This window comes from Ischnura elegans, chromosome 11 (assembly GCF_921293095.1).
Source record: "Ischnura elegans chromosome 11, ioIscEleg1.1, whole genome shotgun sequence".
NCBI lineage: Eukaryota > Metazoa > Arthropoda > Insecta > Odonata > Coenagrionidae > Ischnura > Ischnura elegans.
In genome coordinates, this window is record NC_060256.1 from 91,118,412 (window position 1) to 91,142,586 (window position 24,175).

Below are 24,175 nucleotides of genomic sequence, written 5' to 3' on the forward strand. Positions count from 1 at the left end.
ATGTGTTGTGATAGTATATCATCAGCAATATACATAGATGGAATGACTGGGCACTTCCCCCCTTGTATGCCTTGTCTTATTTTCAGCATAGGAAATGATGTGTACATATTCTCTCTACAAGTCATGTGCAAGGCCCCATCCTTTTTTGTTACTGTGCTCATATTATGAAATAGAAAAAGTGTGTTCTTTTTTCATTTTTAACTGTGAAATTCTATCCTTAATACCATAAGTTTGTTAACTTTCTGCTGTGGATATCATTTTTTATAATTAATAATTATGCAAATGATTAATGACAATAAATATTTTGTTGTGAATGGATTATGTATTCGCATAAACATCTTAATTAGGCCTTATGAGACTCCAAGGTCATTAACAACTGTCTAATACTGTTGGTCATTGGTTATTAATATGAAATTAAAAATAGAGGTACATATATATCTTTTATGCATGTTTGAAATTGTTGCTGAATGCAGTATTAATAATTGAGTGTCTTCATGTGACGAAGTAATTTTTTGCTTCATCTCCCCCTTTTAAATGTTATTATGTGGTTTAATATTCCATAATAAAGTGTGTTTTTTTACAAATAAGTTGTTCTACATATTAAGATGGGTAGAATGCCTCTTTTCATTGACTGGATAGAGTTTGATCAGAGGGTCTGAACTCTTGAGTATCAGGTAAATCATGAGGACATCCCCTAGATAAATTGTCAGCAGGTACTGTAGCTCAGGGGAAGGAACTGGCCTCATTGCTCAGTGTGTCTCAGTTCATTAGTCTGAGGTTTAATCTAAGGTGAGCTCTACTCTAACCTATCTCAACAAGCCTTTGGATGGAAACTGAAAGGGAGCAAGTGAAATGAATTTAATAGCGATTGTTATAATTCAAGATGAGCCAGTTCAGTTCTCGGTTCCAGCACGTCTTGAACTTAAAACCAGAATTTTTACAGAAGCCACAAAAATCAGTTATGAAATAATTTGCCCCAATCCCATATTGAGTCCCTTTTCTTAAGCATGATTTACATACATTCCTTATATTGAGTGATGTTTCAAAACATATCGCATATTAGATTTCTTGATATATTATTTCAAGTGGTTATCAAAATGCCATAAAGCAAATAATTAATAGCTTTTGAAAGTTGAGCAAAGAATATGATAAAGATAGGAAGCTAGGAACCTGTTCTGAGAACTTGGATAGAGAACCGATGCCAGAAACTGAAACAGGATTGCAACCAACATAAATGAAGAACCTACCCAACCATAGTTATAATTATTACCCAGCAGTCCATGAATTTAAGAAGGCCTGAATTGTGACATCCTGCACTTCTGAAAATGTTGCTTAGGTTACAAAGTAAATGTACACAAAATTAATTTGACTGTTAAAATGCCATATGTGTTGAAAGTGAAGATATCAGGAAAAATTTGGTTCTATTCAGTTCTATATTTAGTGATGAGGGTTTACTTGTACAACAATTTGATCAAAAACAGGTATTGCAGATGTAGTTATTAAGCAACTGCATATGTGATGTGCATTATTAGGGTAACCACTTCAGGAAAATTATTAAAGGGTAGGAATGTTAAGGTTTAGCCTTGATCATATGGGATTTAATTTAGAGGAAATCCTTTTGGTACTGAATAAAACACTGTTTTCCCATATTTTTTTAATGAACTCAACCTGTTTTCTTTGGGTAGTATCACTGAGCAAGTGGAGAAAACATGGGAGTACCTGCTTAGGCGTACTAAGGATTTTTTCATGTGGGTTTTAAGAGTACCTTCCACCCCTTTAAATTTAGTAGATATGTATTACATATAGCCTTTACTAATTGTAGATGTGGAGGTATTAAGGGTGTGAGAGTTAACTATTTGATATTTTTAAGTTTTAACTTTTGCCTTTTTCATATCATTAATGCATTTTGGTTGTATTCATTGCGTAACTTCTCTGTACCGTGTAGAAATTATTTACTTTGAGCATAATATGATGTATAAGCTTTACTTGTATATTCACCACTTCTTTCTTTTGTATGAGTTTTACCTTTCTGTCATGGGTAAGACATGTCTCGACACGATCCCTCCCTCTTACCAGAATAAGCAAGCAAACTTGTTACCCTCCCCTCGCCAAGAAGTGCGTATGTAATCTTTGAATATACCCTTTGGTTTTCAAGACTGCTCTTGCACTCCTCGGGTATTGCATGTTGGGTGCCATGGCACCTGCAGCACCCACCTTAGACATGTCTATGGTATGTCTGTGACTGATATCATCTGTCGTTGTTTGCAGGTATCGACACCAGCGGCAGTGGGAATGGGAGGTCCGGGGCCCCATCTTCCCCCGGAGGCCCCGCTGCCCCGTCCAGCTAGCAAGGGATGCTGGAGGCTCTCCTGCCTCCGGCCATCCCCTCCCATGAGGCCATGCCTTGCTCTCGGACGGCCAGACGCTGCAACCGCCACTGCTCAAGCCAAGAGGAGAGGTGCGTGCCGTGATTCGCTCCCCTTTCCCATTGCGTTCACATTAAATGGAATTGCAATGATCCCTGTAACTAAGCCTATTTCGGTAATAAACAATGTTGGGTATACATTGCAACATCATATTTACAATACTTAATGTTTAATGCATGTTGTGTAATGTTGTATGCTTTTGCAATGAGTGAGAATGATGATAGTGTAGGCAGCCTGTGTACCTCATTTTATACGTACAGTCGGATCCGAATTTAACGTCTTTGCATTTAACGTTTTTCCGCATTTAGCGTTTATTTTTTTGGGTCCCGATTCATTCCCTATTAGGACAATGTAAAAATTATCCGTATTTAGTGTTTCCGCATTTTGCATTTTTCCACATTTATGGTTGTAAAAATTTTTCCCGCACAAGATTGTTTTGCCCGATTTAACGTTTTTTCATGACGGTTTATGCAAATGATTATTCAAACGTCAATGATGATTGTCACCGGCATTAGTTTTGAATAGGACGAGAGTCACTAAGGTTTCATATGAAGGTACTTTATATTTGTAGCATAGGTATTTAGCATATGATATTAAAATAGGGTTTGCTTTTGGTAATACATACATAACTATGCGACTGCATTTTCTCAATTTCTTTACAAGACGATGATGATATGGCAAGTAACGCGTGAAATTGTTGAAATTTTCGCGGGAGAGTAGGGTCGTGGAGAAAAAAATGAACGTAGAACAACGCGCCACTTAAGAAATTTACGTGCGCAACAGGAGTTGAATTTCCTGGAAATGCAGATTAGCACAATTGATTGCTAAATATGCATTTTCATTATTTCTTGCGTCGCTAATGTCCTCATATTCGGAAATAGTCACTATTTTTATGAATGAAACATCATTATTTCACTCGTCTTTTATAATGATGCAATGATGACGATTTTTCGAGTACATTGCCGCTTACACCTCACTTATGCTGAATAACATTGTCAAAATGTTTCGAAACCGCTGATAAATGTGTATTGATGGAATTATTTATGCTGATAACCATCCACACTAACATTCCCAGTGGGATTTTGCCGCAACTCCATTTTTCTTCGGAAAATGTCCAACCTCTGCTAGGTGCCGTGGTGACAAAGACAATAAAATTTTAAAAAGCTGAAGTTATAAGCTAAACGCCATTAATATATTTCTTATACTGCAATATAACTAGAAATAATGATCGCATGGAGAAAAAGTCAAAAGTTATAATGCACGCGAAGTGCGAATTTGGTTGGTAGTAAGCACTTAATAAGAATTCGAAAAATATTTTGGGATACATATATGAAAAATGACTTTTGGCCAATCGTAACTAAAACTCCGCATCGACAATTTTTTTATTATTTTGAAAATAGAATTGATACTTGAGTTAATGAGCTCTTTTGCTTGAGTTCAAGCCAAGATGCTTCAAGCATGTACGATCATTACCATGCAGGTACTTTAATAGCAAAAAGGCTTGGATCACCAGAGATTTATTTCAGGACTTTTTAAAATCCCTTGATGCCAAAATGGGATCGGCCAACCGAAAAATAATCCTTTTTATTGACCGTTATGCTGCACATTCTCCTAATACACATTTCTTGAGAAATGCAAGGGTAGAATTCTTTCCAGCCAATTGCACAAGTGTTCTACAACCATTGGATTTGGGAGTTATAAAAGTTTTCAAACAACTTTACAGAAGTGCATTGGTAAGAAAGGCAATAGTCTCAATAAATTGTGGGCAACAACAAGCCAAAATTAATGTGTTACAGGCCATCCATTTTATTGCAAGTGCATGGGAGAGTGTGAATAGTGCAACCATCACAAACTGTTTCACAAAAGCGGGGTTCCTGAATACCACTGAAATAGATTGTGATTTACAAACTTTAGTGGATGATAATGAATGGCAAACTTTTAATTCTAATGTATCGTTTGATGATTTTGTTGAATGTAATAATGAAGTGCAGACCAGTGGGATTGTCCCAATTGGTGAAATTTGTGGTGAAATAAATGAAACAGATTCTAACTGCAGTGAGGACGAGATTGAGGAAATTCCGGCAGTGGCTACGTTTTCAGAGGCTGTGGTTGGGTTAGATAAATTAAGATCCTACTTTTCATCTATAGAGAAGAATCAATCGATTTTATTGACAATATCAAAACTAGAAAATGAACTGCTTCTTAGTTATGGCAAAAAAAAAACAAGCAAAGTAAAATCTCAGATTAAAAAAAAATAACTCTTTAGCCACTCTTAAAAGTGTTTATATTAATATGTACTGCATTCATGAATAGGCATAAAGCAAATGCATTGTATATTTTGTTTGGGATTATTTTAATTTCTGGTATATATTTTTTTGTTTTGTTACTGAATAAATGCCTAATGAAAATTGAAAAGATTGCCCATTAGATTACCAAATTCATCATATTCCTCATGTGCAATTCTTTTTTACATTTGCTATTGGTCGGCTCCTAGTTCTGTAATGTTTTTAAGATAATTGTTATAATAAAACTTTTTCTTTATTCTTAAAATATCCACAAATCGCTCATCATATTTAATTTTACATCCCATTTTTTGCCGTTTTCTGAAAAGTTTCTTCCAACCTTCTTAAGCACATTGAATAGATGAAAAATGTTTATTGTTGCACATGACTCCTTTTAGTTACTTAAAATAATATTTTTTATTCATGAAAAGCCATTCCAAACATTACAGGCCCTAAAACCTGAAAAAAATGGCAGGTCCTCATTTAGTGTTTTAAATTTTGTCCCCCCTGAAAAACCTTAAATCAGGATTCTACTGTATCTGGCTGTGTGTGGCATCACTTCACATTTTGCCTTAAAGAAGCAGAATTTAGAGTGAATAAGGTATTATTTCAACTGTTATTATCGCTTTGCAAATGTTGTTAGGATTCTTAGAAGGATCCACCATCAAATTTAATCCTGAAAATAGTTTTAATGCATTTCTTAATCCACTTCACTTCTAATTTTTCCTTTTGTTATGCAATACCTCATTGTCTTACACGATGCCTTGGAATTTTCAGACGAGCAGTGCGAAGAGGGAACACAGATCCTGAGGGTCATCGAGGCGTACTGCACTGGTTCGAAGATGAGAAACACAGTCAACTCAGGTAACATTGACCTCCGTTCACTCCGTGACCATCACCTCAGACCAAATCGCAGCCAACGCCTATTCCAATGATTGGGAAGGAAATAATCCCACAAGCTGTATTCTTTCCTCTCGATAATCCCTATTTTCCCTGCCCATTTGCTGTTTAATTTTTTTTTGGTGGGGTGGTCGTTGGCAGTGGCCAGAGTCAGATATTAACCCCAATGGTTTTTTAACCAAGTTATCCACTACCGTCACCCTCTCGCCCCGTTTCCCATCAAAATGACCCCTACGCCATGGCTGGCTCGGTCAATTATACCATGTATTTGTCCCCCCTCCTCCCTGACCTCTCTCCTTTCTCCTCCCGTGATCTTCACGCCCTCTGTCGCCCCACCCCCTCCTCCCCTCCCCCTTCTCACCACCCCTGGAATACTTCAGTGGTCTCGCCCATCTACTCGTCGCCGCAAGGAGGCTGCCGTCTTGGCGTAGAACCCGGTTGTTCCCTGCCTCAGTTGCTGCCCACGCCTCTCCCGGCCTGTCCCCAGTCGTGGCAGTCACAGTGGGCCGCGGCTAGTCACTCTGGTGGTGCCGTGACCCGATCTCCGGGGATGAGGGGCCGGCCGCACGCTTCGACACCGCTCACCTGGTGTTGCGGCAGCTTCGTTGTCCGAACGCTCAAGAAAACGCATTTTGAGTAGTCTGCTGACCCAGTGCAATCCCTCCAGTTCACGTAGCGTGCGTGGGTGGCCTCTCTCTTCCAGGAAGGGGATGCCGTGACAGAACCAAGGATGAGTTTTTACCCTTCCATCTCTAATTTTCTAGTTGAACATTTTGAAAGAGAAATATATTTGTCCACCTCAAGATGAATCTCTTTTTTTGTCTGCTTTTGCTCTCAAGTGTGTTTTGAAGATATTTTTGTGAGATTACACGCACCGTTGAGGGTCTAACGGGAGTTTTTAATTGTTCTTTTTTGTTATTGAATTTCTCTGTGCATTGTATGATGTCAGTTGCATTATTTTAGGCAGCTATTGCCCAGTTTTGGATATGTGGAAGTTACCTATACAGCTGATTGAAAAATTAGGCGAGACGATTATCAGTTAATTGATATGATAGCATATCAATTGGGCTCTGCATAATACTTTTTTAATAAAATGAACTATTGGACTTTTCCAATATTCTTTGCTCAATGAACTCTTAGTAATTATCAGGTGTTGTAGTAAATTAAATGAAAACAATTATAAACATCATGTTGATATTTCTGTTTTATTAATATTTGTTAGTACAGTAATCATGTACTTCCTTGTTTGATTATTATTTTGTAATTCATTCCTTAGGATTTCATGATTTAGATGAATATTATCAGTGTTTAAGTGCCGTACAGATCTGTATTTTATGATCTGCTGTGCATTATGCAGCCTTATTTTAATTGTGGTTTTGAAATATTTATTAATTCGTAGGTATCAAGTAAGGGTATTTTTTATAATGGAGACATTTGGATTTCCTCTGTAATTATACTAGTCTGTTTGCTTGTAGATTTAGTGGTGTTACTGCTCAGTACAATCTGTTCGAAATGTATCCTTTGCAATTAATGCTTTATCCCTGAGCCAAGTAACATTTTGTTTTATAATTTCTTCTCATTAAAGAAGTAATCACTTTTGAATGTTGCCAAACGAGTGGATGTTTTTAAAGTACCTTGACACAAAAAGGGGAACTTATTTTTTGTGTGCATATTTCCAGAGTCCGTCCAGAGGTACTCTGCAGTTTGCCGTTATCTGTTGATATTGTCAATTATTTGTTGGATAGCCTTATTTTCAAGCATTCAGCTGAGAGCATTCAAAAGTGTTGGTTTGCATGAATGGGATGGAATTGGCGGTTTTTTAATATATTGAGCCCTGGATCATCATCCAATTGGTGAATAATTATTAAAAATTCTATAATATCCTGACCTTGATGTAGTTTTAATGTTGAAATTGAATGCCTAATCTCCGTACCTATCACTAAGCAATATTATGACATTGTAATTCTTTTCTTACTTCTTGTCCCTCAATAGTAATATACAGCAGACTCCCTATTATCCGGCTGCTGCAGTATATCCGTGTTGCGGATTATCCGTGCATGATTTTCTCTCTCGATCAATATTTTCTGCGATCTTTATGAAAAAATTAATCTGACGCAAAATCACCGGAATTACTGCATTGAATGCTATGATACACCGCGCTCATTATTTCCATTAGAGACGCATTCCATTGTAAAACGAAAGCGATCGTGCACTAGCTACATTCTCTGTTTTCCAAGCCTCACAGTGCGCAATCACAGATACACGTCCCGCCGCAGTTGCAACCTGGGCAACTTGTGCGAGACGCGACAACGTGGCGTGGTGCCTGAAAGTGTTTTTTTTGGATGTCGCGTAGTGGTTTTGAGACATTCGTGCATACCACTTTTCTGTGTCCGTGATCACGCAGCTGTGGATGCGTGGTTTTCGTAACCAGTTCTTATACGGAGCTGTAATACTAGGAGTTAAACCTTGTTAGGAGCTAAAAAGGTCGCAGTCTGGCGAAGAAAGCTCTCAATAAGTCTGGGAAGCAGTCTAAAATAACATAATAAGTGCATAAATAATAACACATTTTTTTGTTTTACGTAAATTATGAACGTTGTAAAGCAGTTAAGAGAAAGTTTGGATTTTCCGTGTTTTCCGATTATCCGTGCCGTCTCTCCCCATCATTATCCAGTCGGGATAGTCGATAGTCGGGAGTGTACTGTATATGAATTCTTAAGTCTGTCCCCAACAGCTACACTCATTATTGCGAGTTGTTTTCAACTTGTAAATGTAGAAATGTGCAGAGTTATCATAGACATATCATATTTATGAATGAATTGTAAAAATACTCATGGCCTCTGTATAAAACAAGTCAAACTATTTTAGATGGAAGATTTGGAATTTTGAGGATTCTAAATTACGTTAATCTTGTTGAGCGAGTGGCAGACAAATTAGCTTTTTAGTCAGTTGCTACTTAAGTTATTTGATGGCAATACTTGAATTGAAAATAATCATCAAATACGCTTAACTTTGCTGCATTTGCGTTGCTACCATCTATCACTTCTTCATATTTTTCTAGTTCTATATAATTTTTTTTACTGCTTTGTTCATGAGAGTTGTTGCTCTACAGGTATTTCTTACAATCATCATTCAAATTACTCTGGACTTGGTGAATTTTAAATTAGCTGTGAATATGTACCCGCTCTGGTAATTTTATCATGTTAAATTTTGGAGTCAGTGCTATTGAAGGTTGTTAAATTCCCACATGCACAGCTGCATGGTAATTTTCTTTTGGGGAGTAATTATTATGGACTTGTTCGTTTCTCGGTTAGCTGTTATACCTTTGTTACCTAGTGAAATGGCCTTAACCTGCAGACTGTAATTGCAATTTTGTTTACATGTCTGGTAGGCATCGTCATTCTTCCTTCTTCCTGCCGAAAATTCCATTGGGCCTAGGAAAATCCATAAATTTCACTTTATCGGGCTTGCCACACATCTGAGAATGTCTTCAAATATCATTTAGCCTGGCAAGATGTGGAACGTTAAGGAAAAACTATGAAAAATCAGGAAAAAAGTCATTATTTCTGTAATATTATAATAACGTTGATATCTCCTCACCCACCTACACACCTTAAATGTTTGAATGCTACATTCTGAAGATTTCGCTTATGAAATTCATTATCGTATAATTATTTAACTCATTTCTGTATAGATAATATTTTGCTGAAATTAAAGATATAATTATCTCCTGTTGAGACAGGGTTCCCACTCAACCGTGAAAACCTTAAAACCGTGAATAAGCCGTGAATTTCATCGACCGTGAAAAAACCTGGAAATAGCCGTGAAATTTGTCGTAATACCTTAAAAACTTCTCAATTTTTATTTTAGATCTACAATTGACGGATCAAAAGGAAAAATAGGCCAGTCACTCGCAGATATTGTCCATGCATTTATCTGCACACGTATATTCGAAGCGCAAATATTGGTCCGTGTGTCATGACGACACACAGACCTTAAGGCTGTGATTGGACGACCTTTAACCAAAGCGATCATTAACTCTGGCGAGAAATCAGTCACCTCTTCACTTCCCTGTCACCCTCCATTTTCCCACTCACAACCTTTAGCCGGCCCTAAATTTTGCTAACGATAGGCGACGTCATAAGAGCACTTTCATTGCTGCGTTTTGCATTCCCGGCATTTATCGCATTTGCTACGTTTTTAGTAAGCTTGCTGCCAGTGATTTTTATGTGATCAATATTTCATCCTAAAATGGCTTATCAACAGACCGTGAATTTGATGCAATTTAGACCGTGAAAACCTGGAAAAAACTGTGAATTTTATAATTAAGTTAGAGTGGGAACCCTGTGAGATGAATATTTGGTAAATTAGATTCTATTTTCAAGCAGCCAAAAAAATTGTTATAATAATGTGGAATGCGTGGAACCATTTGGTAATTTCAGTTTGATATTTATTTGATTGGCATGCCTTCATCTGTAGGATACCTTTTTGTGTGCATGACCTCTCCATTAGCACTTTATTCATTCAGGGAAATTCGAGTATTATTTGAAACCGTACTACATCTGGCATGAAACTGCTTAAGTAATAATGCAATATGAAATAATTTGTTTCAATGATTGTATTGGTTATAATTGAAAACCACGCCATTACAATGGGGCCAAAACAATTTTCTTTGCTTTCACATCCTTTCTGATTCGCCTTAGTTCTTTCACTTTGAGGCTGTGGCTGAGTTGAGGTGTACAATTTTATGCCCTTAGGTTTTTTTCTGATGAGCAATTCAATTACACTCATGCCTCTTTATTGATGATGAAATGAAGCTTGAAATTTCAAAGCAAAAATCTTGGTTATATTTTCAAAAACCTGCTAAAACCCTTTACTTCTTTCATAAAATTTGTGGAACCATGTCCATACCATTATCTCAATTTACATGCCCTGTCACTTTTTCATAAGAATCCTGAAGTTGTAGCTCTTCTAAATCTCTAACATAAGGGGAATACCTTTTTTTTTTTACTGTACAAGCACCATTAGATTCAATGTAGGCGCTTGGTTTCTTTTGTTTTCCACCTGTTAGCTTTCTTGTTTTCAGCCATTCCATCAATTTCATTGTTTTCATTTTAATCCAAACAAGTTAAAGAATACCTTCAGTCATAAGATCTCTATGGATTTTAGTACCATACTAATCAGGTTGGCTAAGGATCTTTGTGTTGAATCAGAATTTAAGTGAGGTACTAATGGAGGAGTTTAAAAAAAAATTACACATCAAACTTATATGGACAAATGTAATTACCCAATTAAATTAATTACAGTTATATCATTATTATTGCGTATGAATGTGTCATATCATTGATGATGATGATAAAAGAGTAGTTAAATTTGTTCAGATAATCTTGCCTAGTAATTTTTCTGGATTTCCTCTATTAGCACGTGAATGTATACATTATAATAATGATATAACAGTATCAAAACCATGGTCAGTGTTAAAAAATATTATGTGAAACGTACAAATTGAATTTTATTTCCCTTCTTCACGGTTCCATCAAGTTAAGCCAGACACCTAAAACAATGGTAGATATGGTCAGAATTTCATAATGAAAATAGTGGAGTACATCTTATGCATAACTTTTTGTGGTAAATTTTACATTTCCATACTCTCAGTTGCTACTGCATTACTAATTACTAAAGCCATGGAAAAGAAATGTCTGAAGTAGGAAAGGTAGACACTGTCTTAAGTAGAGAATATTTTTTATTGGAAATGGATAGTCGAGCAATGGCTCGTACATCAGTTTTTTTTTATTATAATCGATTATGATAGAGTTAGAAAAATTGAGAGACCCATGTATTTTTTCATTTCTCAATTCATCATCTACTCAATCTATTTGTGTTGGAGAATCATCAGTCGTAACACTTTTGCAGATAACTTGAAGTCATCAGGGGTCTTTCTGAATTGGTATCCGCTTCTCAGCTACTCTTAGGCCTTGCGAATCAACCTCACGCTGTCCGTAATTTTGTGTAATCTTGTGCGCCGTGACTACCCTCAAAAGAGTGGCTCTCCCTGAATGAGTGAATGACCACCACTCTAATGACAAGACTTGAACGTGGGAAGTGAGGGGTGACTTTTGCATTTTCATATTTTAAACTGTTGTAGCTCTGCTTTCCCTCCCATCCGCTGAATTCTTGAAATGAATTGTGATTGCAGGTCTGAGGGAACAGCACCATTTTAGTTACCTGCAAAGTGCTATTATTTGTACGAAGTTATCTATGTTTTACTTGTCCATATGCCAGAACTTATCCTTGTGAACCAGGGCTAGCATCAGTCCATTCTACTATGAGGCGGCTTTTCTTAATATGTATAGTGATGATGAATATTCCTCGCTATTCCTGCTTCAAATTGTCTTTTAATTGTTTCTTCTGTGCTCTTATCAGTTATGTCAGACTCCGCACTTTAAAAAAAATGTCATCTGTGGTACAATGAATAAAATCTTCTCGGGTTAAGCACCGGGTCAGGCTTTTTGAGGCCAACGTTTCAATGAGTACCTCACTCATCGTCTTCAGGGCTGAGACTGAATGCCGAGCTTGGTCTACGCCGGATATTTATAGCGAGCTAGCCAACGGACGGTTGAGGCCCATTGTTGACCAGCCGATTCAAATTTGGCTCAAGGGTTTTGGAGTCTGAATTGTGACCGCGACCGTTGTATTTGATTAATCAGCGGTCTCCATATTTGGCTGATGTTCTGCCCATAGTCTCGGTTAAGCCTTTTGTCTTTGAGACGTATTTCAATTCCCTCCTTCACAATTCGATCCCAGTACCCATCAGAACGGCAAAGGATTTTGGTGCCGTCAAAATTTATGGAGTGCGCCATATCGAGGCTATGTTCTGAAGGCTATGTTCATATGAGGCTATGCTATGCCTGACCCGGTGCTTAACCCGAGAAGATTTTATTCATTCGATTCGCCGGGAAAAACTACGATCATTTATCTGTGGTACAGTTTGAAAAATAAAATGACCGGTAATTTTCTGTTTTTTAAGCTCTTTGTGGCCAAATATCGACGGCCCTAACCCTTTTTGAGATGAGTTGATGATGTCACACACACCTGCCAAGCTGGTTGTCGCTCCTCAGCTTTGTGGCCAAATATCGACGGCCCTAACCCTTTTTGAGATAAGTTGGTGATGTCACACACTCCTGCCAAGCTGGTTGTTGCTCCTCGGCTACTCCTCGGCCCAGTGCATTGGCCTCATGTTGTTGTTTACACTCTTTTGAGCGATTTCCCTCCTTCGATGAGCATATCTCTCTGAGCGAATTGATGTGCTGAAAATCTAAATACATCACCAACTTATGAAAAGTGGGCAACAGCTTTCACTTCTTTTATTTTTAAAAGCATGAAAGAATGGATAAATGAGAAAGATTTTTCTTTCGCCATAACTAATCTTTCCCTTCCATCTACTGAATGCTTTACGTGTATTCTTATATTTGGCATTAGCAAACGACCTTATTGTAAAATATGATTTGATTCTTTCCCGGTGAATTATGTGGGTAAACTGTTATCGGGATGCCCACGGGGTTAATTCTTTCATAATGGCCAACATTTCAAGCTCTGTCTCAGCACTCATCATCAGGGCTGAATGATTGGCCAAGAAGGAGCTTGAAATGTTGGCCGCTATGAAATAATTAACCTGGTGGGCATCGCGAGAACAGTTTACCCACTTATGTAATTGTAATTTGTGAATGCATTAAGATATGCACACTTACATGCTCAAGTCCAACTGCACAAGGAAGTTATTTGTCTTGAAGTTTTCCAATCATCAGAATTACTTTATGTTCACTTTTTTTAATGGTTTGCATTATTTTTTTTCTCTTGGCACTTAGACAAGTGTGTAAGTATGTACTTGTTTGCAGGATGATATTTTTTATCTTGTAGGTGCGATAGTGAGCTTGCTGAAGTAATTTATCATTGTTTAATGTGAGTTCAATATGCTAAATAAATATTTTTTTCGAGTTTTCTGATTAGTCAAACATAAGAATAACAAAATAAATTAGAATGAAGTACAAAATGTTACCTTGCATACTCATTAAGTACTTCATAGGTGTCGAAAAAATGTTTCCATCATAATTAATTGTAATTTCACTCCTATGAAGTTTTACGGTATCCCGAGTTTTCTTTTACGATCATTATGGAGTGGGATGGTTATCCCTCCTATCAGCATTCTGTGAACAAGCTTAATTATGTGATCAGTACGAGTGAAAAAAATATTTTATGGCGAATGTCGAAATGCACAAAGTTTTTATTGGAATTTAACAAAAGTATGTAGAGAAGGTGACAGTCTTCTCACAGATGGCTGATGAGATAAACGAGTGATATTTATGAGCATGTGATATACCCATATGAAATTTTCAAAAATTGAATCTCCAATATTTTGATGTGTAGGTATTTGCATAACTATATATTTGTTCATTTCTAAAAGAGTAATACCTTTTGACTGATGTGGTATATTTCTGAAAGGAATCTCTAGTCTGTGTATGACTTACCATTTATTCATCTTTGTGAAAGATGTGTGCTGTTCATTTAATGGAAAATATTTTTTTTATCTAGGGCCAATTATATAGGAATTCCAAAAAGTATGTTAAACAATACCATTGATTTTAATAGTCTAGACTAGTTTATTCGACTAGATTGTTATGTTTGTCTACCACTTGCTGCAACGGCATGGTTTCTCCAATGTTTGTGCTTTACGTGTAAGTGAAAGTTTTGTCTTGTCCTTAGGCTTGTCAAAAATTGGTTGGAATCAAACAGTTTTTTAGGTGCTATTTGACATTGCATTGTTCTTTTGGCAAAGAAAAATTTTGTGTTATGGAGAATATTTAACTCTAAGAGTTAATTGTGATTTGATTGAAATATCATAATGTTTGTGCTTGAGTGACCATTAGCTAATTAGCATTGCTAACCTTTGTCAAAATTAAACATGTGTTTCTCCCAAAGAAAGGGTTTTGAAAAGGCAGCTAGAAAAAAATTCGAAGTACACTCATTTATTGCAGCCTCTGACCTTTAAAACTTGTGTGAGAGAACTTGCAGAATATTTTCTCAATACATATGTTGTTATAGGAATAGTTACATGAGGCTTGTTGAAAATTCGTATGAAAACCTAACCTCCGTGGTGATTTTATTGTTCATAAACGTGAAAGATATTATTTTCCATTTGAGATTTTAACATCTCTGTGTAGTAAGTAAGTTTGCTCATTCTTTTCCCATGATTTTATTTTTTTCTGCTTAATTTCAAAGTTTTTATGCTGACCTAGATTCAGAAATTGTCTTCTTACCTTTTTTAACTGTTTGAAAGCTTTCTGTGGAACTATTGAAAAAACTGGATCTTTGATAGTCTGGGTTAAAATTTGAATAAAGTATCATATCTCAACTGGGACAGTCTGTGTAGACAGAACGTGCGGTAAATGTATTTAACAGAATCAGAAAATTCAAAACTTTTATAGCTGCCTTTTCTGGTTTTTCACCTTTCTTTTGTCTAGTTCTTCTGTAAGCTACTAAGCCTGTAATAATATATTAGAAAGTTCCTTCTTCAATTGTTATTTCCTATATTGCCAGTGTCTATTTCCTACTGAAGCACCTTTGTCATTATAATTTTGCTCTATGAACTGTTATTAACGTAACTGACTTTATCCCTCTTATGGTTCCTGTAATACTGGTATCTTATGGTGATTCAATTTTCATACTCAAAATGTTATTCCTCAAAGTGAAATAAAACTGTTATTTCAAATGGAGCAGGTTGTTTAATATGCGTTTGCATGCTGTCCAAATTCCCTTTTACGAAATATCCCTTGCAACTAAATGTAGCCAGTGTTATTATTTTTAATCTTTGCTTCATTAATGTGCTAACTGTGAAATCTGATCAATATGTTGGCAGAAGTTTTAGTGCCCCTAAAGGCCCTTCCTCCCGAAAGTTATTTCCCTCATTTGATTTATATTTATTCTGCATCGGCTAGTGATCATTTTCAATTTCCTTTTAAGTTCTGTGGTATTAATAAATGAAATCTTCACTTATAAAAATAGCTATCAACAAGACAATTTGTTTCCCGTGTATCACAGTAAACTCCTGATTATTAAATGTGGGTGGATTATCCATATTTTGAATTATTTAAGGATTTTGAAGTTTTAGGCGGTATCTCCTGGAAATGGATGACATACGTAATCACCAGTACAGCCTTACTTTTTCCTACAATATTATTAATAATTTGCTGAAACCTGGGGTGTAATTGTTGAAATTTTCAAGTTGTATTTGTGGTGATGATAAAATATGAATGATTCTTCACCGGTTGTCAACATTTTGTATGGTTCTTTTTAAAAGAATTTGCTGTCACAATGCTAGGATTTTCGTATTTTAATTCAATTTGTAGTCACTTTTGTTCCCATGGTAACTTAAAATTTTGCATGGGAAGAAATGTGTCAATGGTACTTTTCCGTCTGCTCTGGTACTTCACAAGACAATGAGTGATGGAAAAGCTTTTTGATTGAATTGATAAGTTTTTAATGGATGCTGCACTTTGTGATTTAGCCTCAAGGTTGGTTTGAATTTGTAGATAGATGTATAGATGGTTTGATAGATGGATTATCCAATGGACGTTTAATTTAGTGGATAATTATGTCTCCATTGTTCATTGATACTACACTGATAGGGAGAGAAAATAGATCTTTGGTCTGGTGAAGAAAGCTTTTAACAAGTCTTTTAGGCTATTTGAAATGAAGGTCTATGAGCCAAATCATAGTGCATTGCTTGATTTAAAAAATGTGAGCCTAAAAGAAAAAATGAAAGCATGGATTACATGTGTTTACCAAATATCTGTTCTCTCCTCAGCATAAACCATAATAATCAGGAGTTTATTGTATTTAAATAATATCTTGTGTGGAAGTCATGTTTTGTTGTTGGAGTGCATACAAGCTTCGTCAACGATTTCATCTCAGTGATACTACTACTAATATTTCATACCAATAATGATCATCATAGTGATTGCTAATCATACTTATTACTCAATTTTGTACTTAATTTTATTTGATCTAGCTGCCTGGCACTTGTTTTTCAATTATTTACATGCTTTCTCTTTTTTGGAAGTTTATTAAATTATTAACTCATGGTAAACATAAATTAATTTCATTCACCCTTTTATTCCTTAACCTCATACCATTAAATTTTAATTGCTGTTGTTAACTTCATCCTCTCAACTTAGTGTTCTGGTTTTGTTTGCATTATTTGTGTATTTTACCCAGTAATCATTTTAGTTTTTGTAAACTTTTTCGTTGAGTGATACATATTTTTTTTGCCTTGTGGCTGCTTTCCCATTTGTGTGGATTTTTTTTGCCTTAGAATAGGCCGTAACTTGATTTCTTTTTAATGACCTCTGAGAGTGTAACATAGACTGTGAAAGTATGACTGATGACTGCTGATGATGACGTATGCTTGGCACCCCCCTCCACTTCTTACGCTTACCTTACAGTGCTCCTGGACTGTCCCCAAGTTCTGATTGCAGAGGAGGAGAAGATGATCATCGAGGGTCCCAGTGGCATTGGCATCATCGAAGAAAGGTGAGTCAAACGGTATAGGGTTAAATATGTATGGCATTGTGGCACGGCCACTTGTGCAATCATCGTCACTGGTCAACAATCCTAAGATAGGTTTGACGCGGCTCTCCACTCAGTTTTCCTATCAACTCATATTTTCACACCTACGTATTTCTTCTCTTTCATATCCTTCTTTACTTGTTCCGTATAAATTGTTTGAGGTCTTCCTATTCCGTTCTTGCCATCCACTTGTCCCTCGACGATTGTCTTCATCAGGCCATCTTGTCTCAAGATGTGGCCTATTAGGTTGTTCCGTCTTCTTGTTAAGGTTTTCATGAGGCTTCTCTTCTCTCCATCTCTTCTTAGGACTTCCTCATTATTGACTCGGTCGATCCATTTGATCTTCATCCGTATTCTTCATCCATCTTAACTCCGTATTCCATGAACACTTCACCCGCTCCAAAAATGACATGCACACTAGTCAGCATTCACATTCCCTATTTGCAAAAGGAGCTCACTACTCGGCCTCAAAACTTTACAATAAACTACCTAACAGCATTCTAGCTATTAACTCTCCTGATGCGTTCAAAAGAGTCAAAGAGTTACTGATTAATAAATGTTATTATGATATAAAAGACTTTTTAAATGATTATACTTTTGTTAAATAATTATGGTGTATCTTTGTGTATTGCTTTTAAAATTGAAATTCAAACTACATAATTAAGGAATAATGTGGCATATCGTTGTATATGTACCTGAAACATTGTAACTTATGTCTTTGTACCATCTGTATGCTTTTGACGAAACCATGCATGTATATGCCAACGGTGAAATAAATATATTATTATTATTATCATTCTTCTGTAGCACCACATTTCGAAGGCCTCTATCCTTGCTTTCTCCGCTGCTGTCATTGTCCATGCCTCACTTCCGTAGAGAAGCATACTCAATATGTAGGTTCTTCTAAATTGTTTCTTTACTTCCATGTTTAAGTTTCCCACTGTAAGCAGGTCTCTCTTTTGGTGGAATGCTCTCTTTGCGTGGGCTATTCTGCTGATAATTTCTTTCTTGCTTCTCACATGACAATGCTAGGGTATTTCACTGTCTAGAAAATCATGTAATGTCAGAAAAGTAAACAAATTAGTAATTGCTGTACAATTCAAGCAGTGATTTTTCCTTTATCTCACGAATCTGTGAAATAAGTGCTAGGGTCAGAAATCTTGGATATTTGATCAACCCATTTGCAATAGTATGCCTTGCAGGTGGTGCTATTTGACTGTTAAAATTCATTTCAGCATCAAAAATAAGCGTAATTTGTTCCGAGATTATTATTCTGCTGTGCTTAGTAACATTTTTATCACCCATAAAAATGAGTACATATTCCAAAAATACCGTCAGATAGGAAAATTGCAAATACAGTTTGGAATAGTAGGGGGAAAATCACCTTGATATTTTAGTAGCCCCTCTACAAGGTAATTAATTCCATGAAAATTCAATAGGAGAAGCTGACACTTTCAGCTGGACCCTCTTATGATTCTTTTCAAAATTGGCATCACTGCTGTGTACTGACTTGCACACCAGAGCAGGCCAGTCCATGACTTTATTTGTTATATAGATGCAGTATTTAATCATTTATGAAGCGGATATAATAGTCAGCTTTGAACTGTAATGCAGTCTAGCCTGTTTGTTCGAATTTTCAATCTGGACATCCCCTTCCAGACACCCAACACCCCTTCCAGACTGACAACTTTGGTTGTGGATATCTCAAAACAACCCTCCTTCAATCACTTGAAAAAGCTATTATTTTCACTTTAGTGTGCCGCTGTGTCCTTCAAATTTATCAGAATGGTCAATCAGTGGCATAGCCCTAAAAAAATCAGAACTGATTCATGTCATCATCAAAATTCCTTTAGCAGCACCACAGTTTACTTTAAAGCACATAGGAGTGGACTGAAAGATGGAGTGGTATTCAAACTTTTCCTATTAAAATTATTCATAGTTGAGAGGGAGTTGAGCATCTTCTAAGTGATTTATTGGCTCTAACACATCTCCTGCTGAACACTTAAATGAATTGATTATTCAAAACTTGTTGAAACTCTACCTAGAAAGTTTGTTTCTTGTGTTGACTACGTATCAGTTTCGACAGAAATATTTGTTGGACTTTCATTTGGAAAATCATACAGTCTGTCATATCCAGTGGTGCTGTTCAATAGTTTTAAAAATAATCAGCAAAATGTCTTGTGGTAGTTTATTTATACATTGATGGTGGAACAGTTCCACCACATTGGCCTACGTACCTATAATTAAACATGGCTATCTTTGTTTCTTTTGTGGCTGTTTAAGGAGCCTGGTGGACACAGTTTATGCCTTGAAGGAGGACGTCCGGGAATTGACATCCCGAGTGAACATGCTGGGCGATCGTCTCGATGAGGAGGGAAGAGCTAGGAGGGCACTAGCCGCTCTAGTGCAAGCACACATTGTAACCCCCTCTCCGCTTTCTGCTGGCTCCACGCCTATTCCTTTCTCGTTTCCATTAAGGCCTCAGGAAGAGTGAGCATGAATGACCTGGAGAAATCAGCCTCGTATCTCTTGCTGAAATACAGTCAAACTTCTCTATTGTGATACTCTATGAAACAGTATTTTCCCTTGAAGAAAAAGTACTAGCCCTGCCCCAAAATATGTGTCTTGTTTTTGAATACCAACATGATGATTCTCATTGAAGCTAACCTCTCTGCTGGAATGAAAAATGCTGGTCTCGTGAAAGTCTTTGTAAAGAAGTTTGAATTAACGTCCATACTTCACTTCTCTGTTGAATTTTTTCTTTAGAAAATCATGTTATCCTCAAATGATCCATGTTGAATATTATTGTGAGGGTTTCCTGAGTGGACTTCAGTGTGATCAACTAAAATATGGCCAAGGTAGTAACAATCACATAATGCATGTGATTGAACAATTCATTATATTAAAATGTTAACTTATCATGAACCTATACCTTAGCCTTTTACCTTGGTTGTGTCCAATTTCTTTTATTATGCTGTAACTGTACGACACTATTGTTTTAAGTCAATTACCAACCCTGTGATTGAGTTCAATTTTTTTTATCCTTGGCTTTGTACCTTTGTGGTACGTATTTTTTTATCCTTGGCTTTGTACCTTTGTGGTACGTAATTTACCCAGTGAGGTTTTTGATATGTAATGGCTTTACTAAAGTTTAAAATATGCCAAAGCCACCAGTTTTCTATGGATAAAATAACATATTATTGCTTAAGTATGGCATCGCACATTTTTATAAGGGTGCAAGAGATAGTTTTATATTGAAAACCGTCCAAGACAAGCAAATTGTATTTTTGTGGATCTTTAATATGATACTTGTGGAATGATTTTAAGCTATTGATATGTATATTTCTAATGTTACTCTGGAGATAAAAGGCTTAACAGTATTTAACATATTTTAGGACCTGTCTGGTAGCTAAAACCACAATGGAATATCTAAAAAAGTTGAAGAATTTATTCTTTTTGGAATATGTGGTTGATGGCTTGCTCATGTAAATTCAAGCAAGCTTTCCATTGGTGAAAAATGTGGGTGTATCGAATGGTTTCCGATGTGTAACCAGTTCATATTTATGACATCAACTCATACAGCCCTCTTGTGCCTTTGTGTATGCTCATTAGCTGTTAATTTGTGTGGGTCGTTTTCCTCATCTCTTGAGCAGTCTGACTCGTCAGAAACAAAATAGTCATTGGGATTGGCAGGCTGCTTAAGGGACACATTGGCCCAATGGGTTGTCATGTTATTCTGATCACTCTCCTCTTCTTTACACTTTGTAAATGTAGAGTTATGCTCATTTATCTCCTTGAGTTTGGCAAACTGAAAAATTATCATTTTCATATTATTATTCACATGCACAAAACTTTATACACATCATTCTCCCCATCCTTAGACTTTGTAAATGTGGTATTAAGCTCATTTTTCTCCTTGAGCTTGGCAAACTTAATGGGTGTGTCTTTTCAATGCAACTTCACCTTCCTCCTCTTTCTTCTTCTTTTTCTTCTTTGGCACCTTTGCAGCCTTGGTTCTTTTCTGCTTCCAAAACTTTCTTTTTCCTTTCCTGTTCTTTTAACTTTAGTCATTTTTTCTTCCCCTTTCTTCTCAGCTGCTTCAATTTTCTTCTTTAAAAATTCTTCCTTTCTTCTGAGAGCTTCAATATTTTTTCTCTTGCTGCCTCTTCAGTTCTGCTTCCGTGATTTCAGCTTCTGATTACAAGAATCAGCACCAAAGTACTGTTTCATGACGTTTCGGACCACCTAATACTATTTAACATATTTTATAACCTGTCTGGTAGCTAAAACCTCCATGGAATATCGAACAGAGTTGAAGAATGTATTTTTGGATTATGTATTTGATGACTTGCTCTTGTAAATTTGTGCAAACCTTCCATTGATAAAAAATGTGTCGGTATCTAATGGTTTCTGATGTGTAACCAGTTCCTATTGATGACATCAACTCATACAGCCCTCTTGTGCCTTTGTGTATGCTCATTAGCTGTTAATTTGTGTGGGTCGTTTTCCTCATCTCTTGAGCAGTCTGACTCGTCAGAAACAAAATAGTCATTGGGATTGGCAGGCTGCTTAAGGGACACATTGGCCCAATGGGTTGTCATGTTATACTGATCACTCTCCTCTTCTTTACACTTTGTAAATGTAGAGTTATGCTCATTTATCTCCTTGAGTTTGGCAAACTGAAAAGTTATCATTTTCATATTATTATTCACATGCACAAAACTTTATACACATCATTCTCCCCATCCTTAGACTTTGTAAATGTGGTATTAAGCTCATTTTTCTCCTTGAGCTTGGCAAACTTAATGGGTGTGTCTTTTCAATGCAACTTCACCTTCCTCCTCTTTCTTCTTCTTTTTCTTCTTTGGCACCTTTGCAGCCTTCATTCTTTTCTGCTTCCAAAACTTTCTTTCTCCTTTCCTGTTCTTTTAACTTTAGTCATTTTTTCTTCCCTTTTCTTCTCAGCTGCTTCAATTTTCTTCTTTAAAAATTCTTCCTTTCTTCTTAGAGCTTCAATATTTTTTCTCTTGCTGCCTCTTCAGTTCTGCTTCCGTGATTTCAGCTTCTGATTACAAGAATCAGCACCAAAGTACTGTTTCATGACGTTTCGGACCACCTAATACTATTTAACATATTTTATAACCTGTCTGGTAGCTAAAACCTCCCTGGAATATCGAACAGAGTTGAAGAATGTATTTTTGGATTATGTATTTGATGACTTGCTCTTGTAAATTCGTGCAAACCTTCCATTGATAAAAAATGTGTCGGTATCTAATGGTTTCTGATGTATAACCAGTTCCTATTGATAACATCAACTCATACAGCCCTCTTGTGCCTTTGTGTAAGTTCTTGAACTGGTAATTTGATGTTCATGTCATTTTCTATCAATTTTCATGTGTACAGTTGTGCTTGCCATCAGTATACCATTTTATAAGTTATTCTTGCATTCAAATATCCATCAGTTTATACATTTCATTAATATTAGACCTCATTGTTCATCAGGAAGTAATTTAAAATTAGCTTATGTAAGATTTATGTGCAATTTTTTGTTAATGTGCAAACTATAAAGAAGACGGTGATTTCTCAGAGTTGTATGTAATGTTAAAATGTGATGAAACAGTATTTTCCTTTATGATGAAATCTTGCCATATTTTTTTAATATGAAGATGAATCCTTCTAATTAATTTAGTAGCTATATTTTGCACCTATTATTTTATCCTGGAGGATGAAGTTTCCTCCAGAAATCCACGCTTGATAGTTACTGAATGAAATTTTTATTTAGTTATAACTGACCTGTTACAAATATTACACATTTTTATATGTATAGTTGTATGATACAACTTCCTCAATGTCCAAAGTGTTTTCACCTGATGATCCTTGAATTTTTGTATGTTGATGTTTCACAGCGGTGACAATCATTGAATTTCCCGCTCTTCTTAACCACTTAACAATAAATTTGCTTAATTGTTGGTGATACTAGACATTTCAATGTTTGTTTCAATGTATTCTTTCACCATTTCAGCGTTAGTTTGCTTACATCCATGGAATTTCAGGATACTGTTTATGAAGCATAATGTGGAACTGAAGGATTTCTGAGTTAATACTGCAGATACTGTGTTCCTATTTTGGTCCCATATTTTTCAGTTTTGATGGGCTAAATGAGCAGGTGGAATTAATGCTCTGAGTCCCAGACTCAAGGCTATTTAAAAATATTCCTCCCCATTTTAACCAGATTTTCCCTCGGGGAATGCCATAGTGAGATTTATAGTTATGTGTAATGAGTGATACTTACATGAGTTATTCCTAATATTTCATAAAATAATTTACATAATATAAAAAGGCTGGTAGGCTCAACACTGTCCTGTTCACATTCTTTAATAGGTGTCATGATGTGACGTAGATTAGACGTAGACGTCCTAACTAGTGCCTGATTACTTCCTCCATCAAGAACTTCATTTCGTTTACCATTTAATTTGCTCGTGTATTGATTATATTGAGTCATATCTGTTCGCTACTATGAGTTTGCTTTAGAATCCCCAAAATGTGCAATGAAATTTTCTAACTTTATTTTTGAAGTTTTGGATATCCTAAGATACCCTTGTAATGAAAAAAATATCAGTCTCAAAAGAGGCCTATTTATTGAATGAAATCAGATACATATTGGATACTACCCTGATGTAAAGGAAATGTTTTTTTTTATGCTTCATATTATATTGGTACCTTTATTAAGAAAATTGTATAAAAGCGGAGATGTATTCATAACCTCGTGTGGTCGAGCTCATCCTCACATTTTCAGCACCAATTATGGTGATTTTCAGATATAGGGTAGTTTCCTTCATCTAAGAAAATGAAAGGCATCGATTGCAATTTTCTTTCCCACCATTAGTATATTCATAATATACAAATTATTTTGTTTTAGAAATCCCAGTTTAGACAAATGTTAATAGT

The 24,175-nt window shown here is 36.1% G+C and overlaps 1 protein-coding gene across 3 annotated transcripts in view; it reads left to right on the forward strand.

Annotated features, from left to right (window-relative positions):
• The window catches only part of LOC124167856 (rho guanine nucleotide exchange factor 7), a 67,461-nt gene extending 44,245 nt beyond the window's left edge, over positions 1-23,216 (forward strand). For 2 of the 3 annotated variants that reach the window (XM_046545905.1, XM_046545904.1), the window contains exons 10-13: positions 2,269-2,458; positions 5,486-5,572; positions 17,104-17,191; positions 19,511-23,216. In XM_046545905.1, coding sequence (XP_046401861.1) covers positions 2,269-2,458; positions 5,486-5,572; positions 17,104-17,191; positions 19,511-19,721 — 576 coding nt within the window. In that variant the 3' untranslated portion in view covers positions 19,722-23,216. Of the gene's footprint in view, positions 1-2,268; positions 2,459-5,485; positions 5,573-5,988; positions 7,497-17,103; positions 17,192-19,510 lie in introns of those variants that run through there. The other variant, XM_046545907.1, reaches the window with a different exon arrangement.
• The last annotated feature ends 959 nt before the right edge of the window (positions 23,217-24,175 follow it).